The sequence below is a fragment of the Lacerta agilis genome, chromosome 11 (genome assembly GCF_009819535.1).
Source record: "Lacerta agilis isolate rLacAgi1 chromosome 11, rLacAgi1.pri, whole genome shotgun sequence".
NCBI classification, from domain to species: Eukaryota; Metazoa; Chordata; class Lepidosauria; order Squamata; family Lacertidae; genus Lacerta; species Lacerta agilis.
Genome location: NC_046322.1, coordinates 21908877 through 21921499, shown reverse-complemented (window position 1 = coordinate 21921499; position 12623 = coordinate 21908877). Strand labels below are relative to the sequence as shown.

The following is a 12623-nucleotide window of genomic DNA, read 5'->3' as shown; positions in this document are numbered from 1 at the left end:
GCCCACCCCCCTCCCGAGGGGCAGCCAGCGTGGGAGGGAGGCGGGCAGAGAGGCGGCACGGAGGGATCACTGCGCCATGGCGGCCGATCTCCTTAAGACAGCCCTACTTTACACCCCCCACAATATTTGAAAACGTCAGCTTTGTACTTAAACACAAATTGGCTGGAAACTTCCTTCTCTGTGTCTTTATCAATTTATTTAAAGAACAACAAACTGGTGGTTGCTTTAACTTTTTGATATGTGGTCATGAGGATGAATTAAAAGAACTGCTGAGTCTTGAATGAGTCATGCTTTGGAACTTCATTAGGTTTTCTTCTGCCTTTTCGTTTTTTTTTTTAAAAAGGTCAACAATTCTGGGAAACGGGGGGGGGGGGGGCGCCAGAGGGATCTTTGCAACACGGTGCCGGATATGCTTAAGACGGCCCTTAAGGCGATTGGGCCGGATCCAGCCCCCAGGCCTTAATTTGCCTACCCATGTTTTAATCAATTTCTCTGTTTTTTGCTGTCTTTCCTTGGGGGCAGGGAAAAACAGAATGAACTCAATGGCTTCTATATGTATCTTTTTTTTCAGATGAACACTCATATCTTGGCTTGCAGAGTTTCCTGTATGAATCTTGGATGATAAAAATGTGTTTCCCCAAGATACCAAGTAACGTAGGAAGGGCGGGGCGAAGGGGGCGCTGCGCCCCAGGTTCCAGGGGAGGGGGGTGACACTCTCCAGCCCCTCCTGCCACTCCCCGCCGCCCGGCAACCCATCCGTGCTGCTCCACAGATGGCCGGGGCAGCCCCACGAGCTGCCGCTCACCCAGTGGCTTCTCTGGTCACCGCGAGAGCAGCAGCGCAGGGCGGGATGCACTGCGCATGCCCGGAAGTTGTGGACATGCGCAGTGCATCCGAGTCGGTGGCGCTGCTCCTGCGGCGACCGAGTGAACCGAGCGAGCGGTGGCTCATGGGGCTACCCCGTCCGTAAAGCAGCACAGGCGGGGCAGCCCACAAGCCACCGCCCGCCCGCCCCACCATGTGTCGAGACGTCCCGCCCCCAGGGGGGTGCCTCTGTGCCGCCGCCCTGGGCAGTGCGGAGGCTTCCTCTGCCACTGCCGAGTAAACTGCATAATTTCAGGGGAAAGTCCTAGACATGACTGTATGCAACCAAGCAGAATTCTAGAGTTCACTTAAAAACAACTATAGGAAAGGGCAGGGGAGGGTGGGAGTGTTTGGTGCTGCTCTCTGAAGGCACTTGAACAGCACCTGCTCCCCTCAACCCAGCCTTTGCTTCAGAGCTCCAACCATCCAACATGTACAGAGACAGAAAAGCCAAATAATTTTAAATTAAAGTGAGAAAATGTTTTGGGCCAAGAAATGCCAACAGCCATCCAGAGATGGAGATGGTTAAACGTACCACAAAATACTGTGAGCGTTATTCTAAGGGAAACTGTTATTTAAGTGGTATTTTACTTTTATTCAATTGCTACAAGCTGGCGGGTATACCAGTTCTGTTTGGATATATGCCAAACAATTGGAATTATCATTGCTAGCAAAATGAGAATATTAAATGGTAAAGGGCTTTATTCAACAGTATCGTAATTCAATTTTCTGTGCAGCATTTGGAAGCATACATTAGGGCAATGAAAGGGTAGTTTAAAGGACTTCAGGAAAGTATATATGGAGTCTTGGATAAATGGTGTGATGGGCCAGATATGCATTTCTACTAAATAGACTTCCATTTAAAAATGAGCACTTATATCCATTTACATTGTTTTTGGTCTGTTCCATTATCCTAATTACAATGCAGGGAATAAAATATAATATCCCTTTGCCTAAGCTTTAAAATTATGTTCTAAATAAGAGCAAATATTTGAAGTCATTCCACTCACTGCTTATGCATGGGCATAATGCAACACAGATATATGAAAAAATGAGATTATTAAAGCATTTGCTAAGAAATGCAAGTTAAAGTATCTTGTGCCATGGTCTCTATCTCAATCTGGCTCAGGAGCTCCCACACAAGCTATTTGATTTTTTTAAGAAAACAAACTACACTATAAAAGTCATGTCCAGTTTGAGCCTGTGCAATATATATTCCCATTTAGAGTCTGCCTCCCTGCTATAGAGGCGGAAAAAATCGCAATACTTCCTTCCTGTTACTGTTTCTTTATCATTCTACAACAGAACACCACAATCAACAGAGAGAAACTTCAGTAGGAGACAAGTTGTTTTTCCATTTAGGATGAATAAAGCGTGCAAGCTGTCAATCAGGGTTTCTTGTCCACCATGCTTCTTGACATTTCCACGAAACCAGTAGGGAATATCATTTGGGAATTTAAAGTGTGGTGCCATTAGAATGCTGATCACACCAGTTCTCTCTCTTTTCACCACCAAGCTCAGCAAAACAAAAAACCACAATGATAATACAAAATGAAACCGCTAAACAACAAAATTGAAAATAGAGTCTTAAGGCTGCAAATGTTTCAATAGCCTTACTTAATGGTGGTTTGACAGATGAGATGTACCTCTCTTTGGCCACTGAAAGCAGGGGTTCATAGCTGAAATAAGACTATATTGGGTAAGTTCACACCTAAGTAAACTGATGGAGCCAATTAAAAAGTTTCACCAGCAGCCTCTTGAATCTCTGTTGGCTTGGATGCGTTTGAGGGATGAGGGCCTTCAGTCTTTCTCCCAAGGAGGTGGAGAAAATCTTTGTCTTCACCCAAAAGGAAAGCCCAAACAGAATAAATGATATAAGGAGGGAGCTGCAGCCCAATACAGGAAAAGAGGTAGTAAGGGAACACCTAGCTACTTTAAATGAATTCAGATCTCCAGGGCCTGATGAGCTGCATCCAAGGGTTCTAAATGAGCTAACAGATGTAATTTCAGAACTTTTGTCTATGATCTTTGATTTCAGTAAGGCTTTTGACAAACCTCCCCACAATATTCTCATGAGGAAGCTGGTAAAATGTGGGTTAGACATGGTACCCTATTTTTTGCTCCAAAAGACGCATTTTTTTCCTCCTAAAAAGTAGGGGGAAATGTCTGTGCTTCTTATGAAGCGAATGCTGCGTGGAGGGACGGGTGGGAGCCGTGTAGGCGGCTCTTCTCCCTCTTCGCTGCGTTGGGGTGAGCCACAGAGGGTGGCTCCACCTCCTTCCCTCCCCTTCGCCCCAAAGCAGCGACAGAAACTCAGCTTCCCTGCTTTGGAGCAGGGGAGCTGGGCAAGATCTGCTTACACCCGAGTAGGCGGCTCTTCTCCCTCTTCGCTGCTTTGGGGTGAGCCACGGAGGATGGCTCCACCTCCTTCCCTCCAAAGCAGCTGGGGCAGGCTTGGTAGCGTATCTCCGCCCCGGGAAGAACGAGCCCGCCCCTCCTTCCCTGCTCCGTGAAGCATCTCCGTCGCTGCCGCTTGCAAAAGCCTGCTTTTACAAGTGGCGGGAGGGAGATGTTTGACAGGAAGCAGAGGAGGCACGGGGGCTGCCTTCATGGAGGGAGGGAGGGGGCAGCCCGTAACGATGCTGCTCTTTCTACTCCCAAGCCGCTACTTCCGCTTTTGGGAGGTGGGGAAGGAGCACCCCACCCGCGTTAGCAGCCAACGGCGACAGGAAGAGAGTCGCTTCCCTCAGCTGCTCTTTGTTGAACGCGGCGTCGGCGAGGGGCAGAGGCTGCTCCAACCCCTACACACACCCTTGAGCTTCTCTTCAACCTCTTTACTTGCCCACACACAAAAACACACACCCTCTGGTTGATTGAATCAAAACACACACATAGACACACACAAACACACACACACACACAGCCCTTCAGTTTATTCAACACCCCCACTCCTTTATTTGATTCAACACCCCCCTACAAACACACACACACACACACACACACACACACACAAACACAACAGTGATGATGGTTCTTAATGCCACTGTTGACTGCTGTTCACTTTACATGGTTGAAATATTATGCTGATATACCGAATGTTTATTAAATACCAGTTTAGTACAACATTTGATTCAGAGTATTTTTTTCTTGTTTTCCTCCTCTAAAAACTAAGTGCATCTTGTGGTCAGGTGCGTTCTATGGTGTGAAAAAACTGTTATGTGGACTTGTAACTGGTTGACTGACTGAACCCAAAGAGTAGTCATTAATGATTCTTCGCCATCCTGGGGGGGGAAGAGAGTGACAAGTGGGGTGCACCTGGCTTACTAACAGTACACGTGAAAAGGATCTAGGGGTCTTGGTGGACCACAAGCTTAACTTGAGTCAACATTGTGATACAGCAGCAAAAAAAGCTCACATTATTCTAGGCTGCATCACAGACGTATACTGTCCAGATCAAGAGAAGTAATAGTCACATTCTATTCTGCCTAGGTCAAACCACACCTGGAATACTATGTCCAGTTCTGGGCACCACAATTTACGAAGGATGTTGCCAACTTGGAACACAATCATGGTGGGTGGTTCCAAGGGCTTGGAGGGTGGTGGCACCACTTATGGTGATTTTTGTCAGAATTTTGTTAGGATTGCTTCTTTGCATATTTTTGTACTGCTGTTGTGGATTGTGCTTACAATCGAGTAGCAGACTCACTGCACAACTCCCTCCTTCCTAGACCCCAAGGGACTTGCAGAAGACCAGGCATGCAGATTGTTAAGGTTATCTTGAAGGGGTGGGTATTGTTGAACCAAAGATGAACTGTCCCAGAAGCTTTGCTAACACCATATTGGTAGTCAAGACAAGCCCACAATTACGGTAATTGGTAGTTGTGCAGGAATGAGCTCATATGTTTATATTCACGTTGCTTTTATAAAAGCTAGTTGGCTTGCTTTGATGTTATCTTTATGTGGGGTTGGGGTCCTGGGTTCTGAGCCCAGAAAGGGGAACTATCTGTAAGACCTGGGTATTTGTCCTAGACAAAGTGACATATGCTGCTTTGTGTATAAAGACACTTGCTTGGTTGTAGAAAAGCCATCTCTTTGGTACGGTGTTCATCCGACATATGCAAAGGCTAGGAAACCTGTCGGGCTGCTTTACTGTAAGTCTACACTTTTCTTTAATAAAAGCATTAGAACTGATCATTCCAATGTTTTTGACATCCTTCTTTCGTATCCCTACACAAAACCACTCCCACAAACCCTCGTTTGGGCCTGTGGTTCAGAACAATATCCCCAGTAATACTGCAAGACTGAATGATATAGCTAGTAGATAAATGTATAGCAGTGTGAGATAGCCTCTCCTGAGAAATAGTACAATTTTTCCTCTTATCAGTATGAGTCCAAAAAGATGTGAATGAACATCTGTGCCATTCCCAAATCCCAGTTATTATTTAGTAATTCCACTCAGTTCAGCTGGAACCTTGGTTGAAGGACTAATAGTTATGCACAAGTTATTACTAGATGGTGGTCTGCCAAAACCACATAGAAGAGAATGCCACAACCTCCCTGCAGGAAGTTTCATAGAAGATAAAAAGTTGGGTCACTTCTCCATAACTGCCACCTAGGTCTTCCATTCAGTGATATGGATCTGTTCCCATCCTAAATGATATGGTTTCACTCATCACACTGAAATAGGGTAGGCACTGGATTGTGAAATGTAGACATTGCATTGTGGAAGTCCCCTTAGAGATGGAATTGAGTCTTGGTTATTTAGAAAAACAAATATGAACTGGATTAACATGAATTTGTTTTTTGTTTTGTTTTTTTAGATCTGCCAATTTAAAACTTAACAGAAGCATCACACTGTATCAGCATTCTTGCTCGCCATGTCCTTCTGTTGCTCCCATTTTTTTGGTACTCCACTCACTCCAAAACTTCGAGCCAATATGAGCACACCGAATGTCAACAGTATAGTTTGTACAATCCCATAGATTAGTGAGATCAATTGTTGCACTGTCTTCTTCCATGAAGTAATCTTTCTGGAAATTGGGCAGAATAACAGTTTTTCCTTCAAAGAGCACAGCAAAAATCATAGGTGGCAAAATATAAATACCATGGTCTCTCTTGCTATCACTTGCATCTGTATTCTTACATTCCTCACCGTCCACCCCAAGTGTGGCTCTGATGGAAAATTCTGCTTGCCCAAAACTGACATGCATTCTTGGCCCCTTCACTAAAATAACTGCTTACCAAAGACAGCACACACACACACACACACACACACCACACACACAATTATGACAAGTACCGTACATGGAGGATGGATAATGTTGGAATTGGAAAAGGTTCAGAAAGGGGCAACCAAATTGATTAAGTGATGGAGAAACTCTCCTTTGAGGAAAATTAAAGCATTGGCACTTTATAGTTTAGAGAAAAGGCAGTAAAAAGAGACGTGATGAAGTGTATAAATAATGCACAACATGAAGAAAGCAAGCAGGGAGAAAGAGCGGACAGGGAGAAGTTTTTCACCCTCTCTCATAACATTAGACTTCAAGGACCTGAATGCTCTAGCCAAAAGTTGGAAGATTCAGACAGACAAAAGTAAGTAAGTAAGTAAGTAAGTAAGTAAGTAAGTAAGTAACAGGGACCCAGTGGCGCTGTGGGTTAAACCACATAGCCTAGGGCTTGCTGATCAGAAGGTCGGCGGTTCGAATCCCTGCCACGGGGTGAGCTCCCGTTGCTCGGTCCCAGGCTCCTGCCCACCTAGCAGTTCGAAAGCACGTCAAAGTGCAAGTAGATAAATAGGGACCGCTCCCGCGGGAAGGTAAACGGCGTTCCGTGCGCTGCCCTGGTTCACCAGAAAGCGGCTTAGTCATGCTGGCCACATGACCCGGAAGCTGTCTGCGGACAAACGCCGGTTCCCTCGGCCTATAGAGCGAGATGAGCACCGCAACCCCCAGAGTCGGACACGACTGGACCTGATGGTCAGGGGTCCCTTTACCTTTACCTAAGTAAGTAAGTAAACTATGGAACTCACTGCTACAGGCAGTATGTCTCAGATATCTGTTGCTGGGAATCACAATGGGGAGAGTACTGTGGCATTCAAGTTCTGTTTGGGACTTCCCATAGGCATCTGGTTGATGGACTACTCTGACAAGGAGATACTGGACTAGATGGGCCCTTTGGCCTCCATGCAGCAGAACCCCTCTCATGTTCTTAGCTATTCTTACTCTTCTCACAAAAACTAACTTATCTGCCTTTCACCTGGGACCCAAGAAGGACTTGTTCACCAGGAATCAGAATAACGAATGTGACAAGGACCTGAGAATGTGGCAGTCATGCCCTTGACTGACTTTGAAGCTGCGAGATACTAGACAAAATAGGGGCACTATTGACAGGTTGATAATACAGTCAGCATGTCACCCAGATAAGGAAGGAGCATTTACATTCCATACTCAGTAAGGATTTAGATTTGGTGGATAGAGTGCCTGAAGAACTATGGATGGAGGCTCGTAACATTATACAGGAAGGCAGCAACGAAAACTACCCAATGAAAAGGAAATGCAAGAAAGCAAAGTGGCTGTCCAATGAGGCCTTACAAATAGCGGAGGAGAGAACGCAAGCAAAATGCGAGGAGATAGTAAAAGATACAGAAAACTGAATGCAGATTTCCAAAAAAATAGCAAGGAAAGACAAGAGGGCCTTCTTAAACAAGCAATGCAAAGAAATAGAGGAAAACAACAGATGGGGAAAACCAGAGAACTGTTCAGGAAAATTGGAGATATGAAAGGAATATTATCGTCAAAAGATTACCACAATAAAGGACAAAAGTGGGAAGGACCTAACAGAAGCAGAAGACATCAAGAAGAGGTGGCAAGAATACACAGAGGAATTATACCCGAAAGATATGGAGATCTTGTACACCCTAGGTAGTGTGGTTGCTGACCTTGAGCCAGACATCCTGGAGAGTGAAGTCAAATGGGCCTTAGAAAGCACTGCTAATAACAAGGCCAATGGAAGTGATGATATTCCAGCTGATTATTTAAAAAATTTAAAGGATGGTGTTGTTAAGGTGCTACACTCAATATGCCAGCAAGTTTGGAAAACTCAGCAGTGGCCAGAGGACTGGAGAAAGATCAGTCTACATCCCAATCCCAAAGAAGGGCAGTGCCAAAGAATGCTCCAACTACCGCACAATTGCGCTCATTTCACACGCTAGCAAGGTTATGCTTAAAATTCTACAAGGAAGGCTTAAGCAGTATGTGGACCGAGAACTCCCAGAAGTGCAAGCTGGATTTCGAAGGGGGCAGAGGAACCAGAGACCAAATTGCAAACATGCGCTGGATTATGGAGAAAGCTAGAGAGTTCCAGAAAAAACATCTACTTCTGCTTCATTGACTACGCAAAAGCTTTTGACTGTGTCGACCACAGCAAACTATGGAAAGTTCTTAAAGAATGGGAGTGCCGGATCACCTCATTGTCTCCTGAGAAATCTCTATGTGGAACAAGAAGCTACAGTTAGAACTGGATGTGGAACAACTGATTGGTTCAAAATTGGGAAAGGAGTACGACAGGCTGTATATTGTCTCCCTGCTTATTTAACTTATATGCAGAATTCATCATGCGAAAGGCGGACTGGATGAATCCCAAGCAAGAATTAAGATTGCCGGAAAGAAATATCAACAACCTCAGATATGCTGATGACAACAACATTGATGCAGAAAGTGAGGAGGAATTAAAGAAACCTTTTTATGAGGGTGAAAGAGGAGAGCGCAAAATATGGTCTGAAGCTCAACATCAAAAAAAACTAAGATCATGGCCACTGGTCCCATCACCTCCTGGCAAATAGAAGGGGAAGAAATGGAGGCAGTGAGAGATTTTACTTTCTTGGCTCCATGTGACAGCAGTCACGAAATTAAAAGACGCCTGCTTCTTGGGAGGAAAGCAATGACAAACCTAGACAGCATCTTAAAAAGCAGAGACATCACCTTGCCAACAAAGGTCCGTATAGTTAAAGCTATGGTTTTCCCAGTAGTAATGTATGGAAGTGAGAGCTGGACCATAAAGAAGACTGATCGCCGAAGAATTGATGCTTTTGAATTATGGTGCTGGAGGAGACTCTTGAGAGTCCCATGGACTGCAAAAGATCAAACTTATCATCCTTAAAAGAAATCAGCCCTGAGTTATCACTGGAAGGACAGATCCTGAAGTTGAGGCTCCAGTATTTTGGCCACCTCATGAGAAGAGAAGACTCCCTAGAAAAGACCCTGATGTTGGGAAAGATGGAGGGCACAATGAGAAGGGGACGACAGAGGATGAGATGGTTGGACAGTGTTCTTGAAGCAACTAGCCTGAGTTTGGCCAAACTGCAGGAGGCAGTGAAAGATAGGTGTGCCTGGTGTGCTCTGGTCCATGGGGTCACGAAGAGTCGGACACGACTGAATGACTGAACAACAACCTCAGTAAACTACTAGTTGATACTAGGAGGATCAGACTGAGAAGATGAGGCCAACATGGACAACATCAGTAACCCCTGTGTGGTGGCCTTCCATGCTGTTTTGAGATGAGTGTGGGAAGCTTTCCAATTGTGTGTGCAGGAATGAGGCAAACAATTTTATGATTTAAAAGGGATGGGAGTGTGCACTATGAACCTTTTAGAAAAAGGGAGTGCAAGGTGCTGTTATAAAAATATTCCAACTTTAAAAAGACGTGCCACATAGATTACATAAAAAGATTCATTAGAGGTCTTGCCCACTGCCTGTAGTTATATGAGCGGGGAAAATTGCTACTCACTTACAATTCAACTTACCATGCCATTTTCCTTTATGGATTTATATCGAATTTGGCATCTTGTATTTTTCTGAGCACTTACAGGCATATACCGAGGTTTTTTCCAATGAACTCTTAGCTTTGGCGGCATCCCTGGAACTGTTTCTATTTTAGTTATGTGAGGAGGATCAGTCTTCACTGGAATTGAGAAAGAAAGCTCTCATCCTTTCAGTGCTAATGATTTACAACCAATCCTACCACCAGCAGCAAGAGATATTCTGTTAGAATGGAGAGTAGGGTAGGCTGCACATTTGAAACCCCATTGCAGAATTTTTATTTCATTTCTAAGCACAGCTATAAAAATATATGTAAATTATATCTGTTTCGGTGGAGGGGGACTGATGAACCAGATCAATGTGATGCAACGCTACTGTTTTCAAGTGAACGTTTTTATGCATATTGCTTGCGGAAAGGTTCAACAGGCAGTCTTATAGCTGATTAGCTGTAATATATTGAAATAAATAAAATGAAGCAGGGGGATTGGAAGTATTTTTACCTTTGCTATTAAGATTATGGTGTTCTCTATTGTTGTGGTTTTAAGCAGCTTAAATGTTGTAAGCACTGAACTGTGGCTATATAGGTAACACATCATTATGTGGGGTTTACCGTTCCAGGCCTCTGCGTCCATCAGCAAAATGCATATGAATGGAGAGTCCTAGTGGCTTGCAGGGAGTCTCTCCCTGGAGCCCAAAGAGGATGTCCTCTTCCGGCTCTGGGGAGGGTTTACTTGCAAGCCAAGAGCTCTCTCCAGAGTGCTCCCCACTTCTGGGTTCCTGGCACCGTGTGTGTGGCAGTCACACAAAGACTCTCTACGGTCTGAGGCAAAGGGTCTTCTACATCATTTGCTACTTGATCCTTCTACAGGAGATCTGAAGGATCAACCTGGGACCTGCATACCAAATATGTACTCTGTCACCAATCTAAGGACTTTCCAAGACAAAACCATTCGACCTTCAACAAGCTGATGCTCTGGTGTAAGATGTGCCATCACAAAACGTCAATAACCAAAGCCAGAGTACATATTGAACCCCTAATCCTAACAGCCATACAGGTATTGCAGTGACCATGAGTTCTGAGGCTGTTCCCATCACAGAGATCTCAGCCATCTGTCACGGATGCTTTAGCAGAGTGTCCTGCATTGCAGGGCGTTGGACTAGATGACCCTGGCTCCCTTCCAACTCTAAGATTCGATGATTTTATGGAATTTCCACACATTCAAGTGGGGGGTTGGAATGGGCTCGATACCTTGATTGCGTAGTGGAAAACCTGCCATATTGCAGGAAACTATGGACCACATAGAAACAAAAAGCTAAATTTGTTCAAGTGTTAATGCGTATAAATGAAAGCATGGAAAGATTTTCAAGAGATGGAGCTTTTCAAAATCCACATAGGAATGGAGGTTTCTGCAAAATAGAATTCTTCGGCAGGGTGCTGTTGCTGTACGAGGAGACTGGGCTGGTTCCCTAAATGTTCCTGGTAACTTAAGAGTATTAAAGTAGTAAAGCCTGCTGCCTCTTTCTCAAAGCCTAGGAAGCTTCTGCTCTGCTTAGGGAGGTGCAATGCTCCACGGGGTCCAAGAGCCCTTCTACCATCTGTCCCTAAGCCCGCTTGGCTTATCTTGTCAAGAGCCTGGCAACTCCTTCCCAAAGCCCAGGAAGCTTCTTCCCAGCTTAGAGGAAGGGAAGGCACAATGTCCATGCGCAATTGCGCATGACGTTGCCACCGTTCCAATCACTCTTGGAAGCTGGCACCTCTGGACCCTAAACGTTATCCTATGAAAATGTTCACTGCACGCCACTGGAATACTTTTAATTCTGCAGTAGCAAAAAATGTATTGCATAAGATCTGGTTGCTCAAAACACAGTCTATGTTTCTCATATTTTATATTGTTTATAAACTTACCAATTTTTGTAGAAAATTATGCAAACAGGCTCAGACGTTGCTTCCCCCAAGCTATTTCTTGCCGTCACCTGGACACGATATCCCGATCAGAAATTGGTTGATTGAATATGTACATAAAGCACTTTGGGTGAGCAGCTTAGTATATCATCACCTTCTAATGTTGAAGCCCCTTTCGTTGAGCAGTTTTCTCTTCCTCATTCGGTTCTAACATCCTGTTTGTGAAAAATGCAGGCGGTGGGAAGAAGAAGAAAATTAGTAAATATTTTTGGTGAAAGAAGTGGTTAAGAAGCTCACATTTAGAATCAGATCCAGGACTGATTATGTTGAGCACAATTTAATAAAAGAACAGTAAAAGGTGAATTATGCTTTTAATAATGACAACCAAAAGTTGAGAACATTCAAGTGCCACAGATTTCAACAGAAGAAATTTAAAGCATGTGTTTCTCCCTCCCACATAAATTAATAGGATGAAAATGTGCTGCTGCCACCTAGATGCAGTATGTGATTCTTTATTAAGATCTTACATGCCTATTTATTTTATTTTATTAAAAAAATATCTTTGTATGCATTGGTAACCACACAGATCTACTTTGAAGATTAAAAAAAAATGTTCTGGACAGGTATGTTAAACTTTTTCCTCTCTTACCTCTCTCCCACAGAGCTATTAGTTCTACAGGTTGAAAAATCAGACATGGGTGGGAGTTAATTTAGATCAAAGGAAGGGCAAAGGAGAAAACGATAAACTTCCTCTCCCAGGACAATACTTCCAGTGGCCATCTAAGGCTGCTAACCTGAGCGGAGGGGGGGTGTATCGTCTGAAGTCTCCTTAGGCCTGGGTCACCACCATAAAAGTGCCCAGCCAGAAAACCCAACGTCTCCACCACTCACTCTGGTGAGGACATGGAGGTAACCTTGTGTTTATCAGCTTTATTCCTCTTAATCTCTCTGTATTTCTGAAATTTTAATATATTTGTAGACAACCCTGAAATTCATTTTTGGATAAAATGCATTTTGTGTTCTGCCACCAGGCCCCATGG

General features: G+C 44.3%; 1 protein-coding gene across 1 annotated transcript; it reads right to left on the bottom strand.

The window, feature by feature from the left end:
- Window positions 1-5645: 5645 nt before the first annotated feature.
- LOC117054953 (interleukin-31 receptor subunit alpha-like) lies at window positions 5646-9849 on the bottom strand. Its single transcript, XM_033164204.1, has 2 exons — window positions 9665-9849; window positions 5646-5894 (listed from the first exon to the last, which is right to left on the bottom strand). Exons 1-2 carry the CDS (start codon window positions 9773-9775, stop codon window positions 5724-5726), a joined length of 282 nt encoding a protein of 93 aa, XP_033020095.1. The 5' UTR covers window positions 9776-9849; the 3' UTR covers window positions 5646-5723.
- Window positions 9850-12623: the final 2774 nt, after the last annotated feature.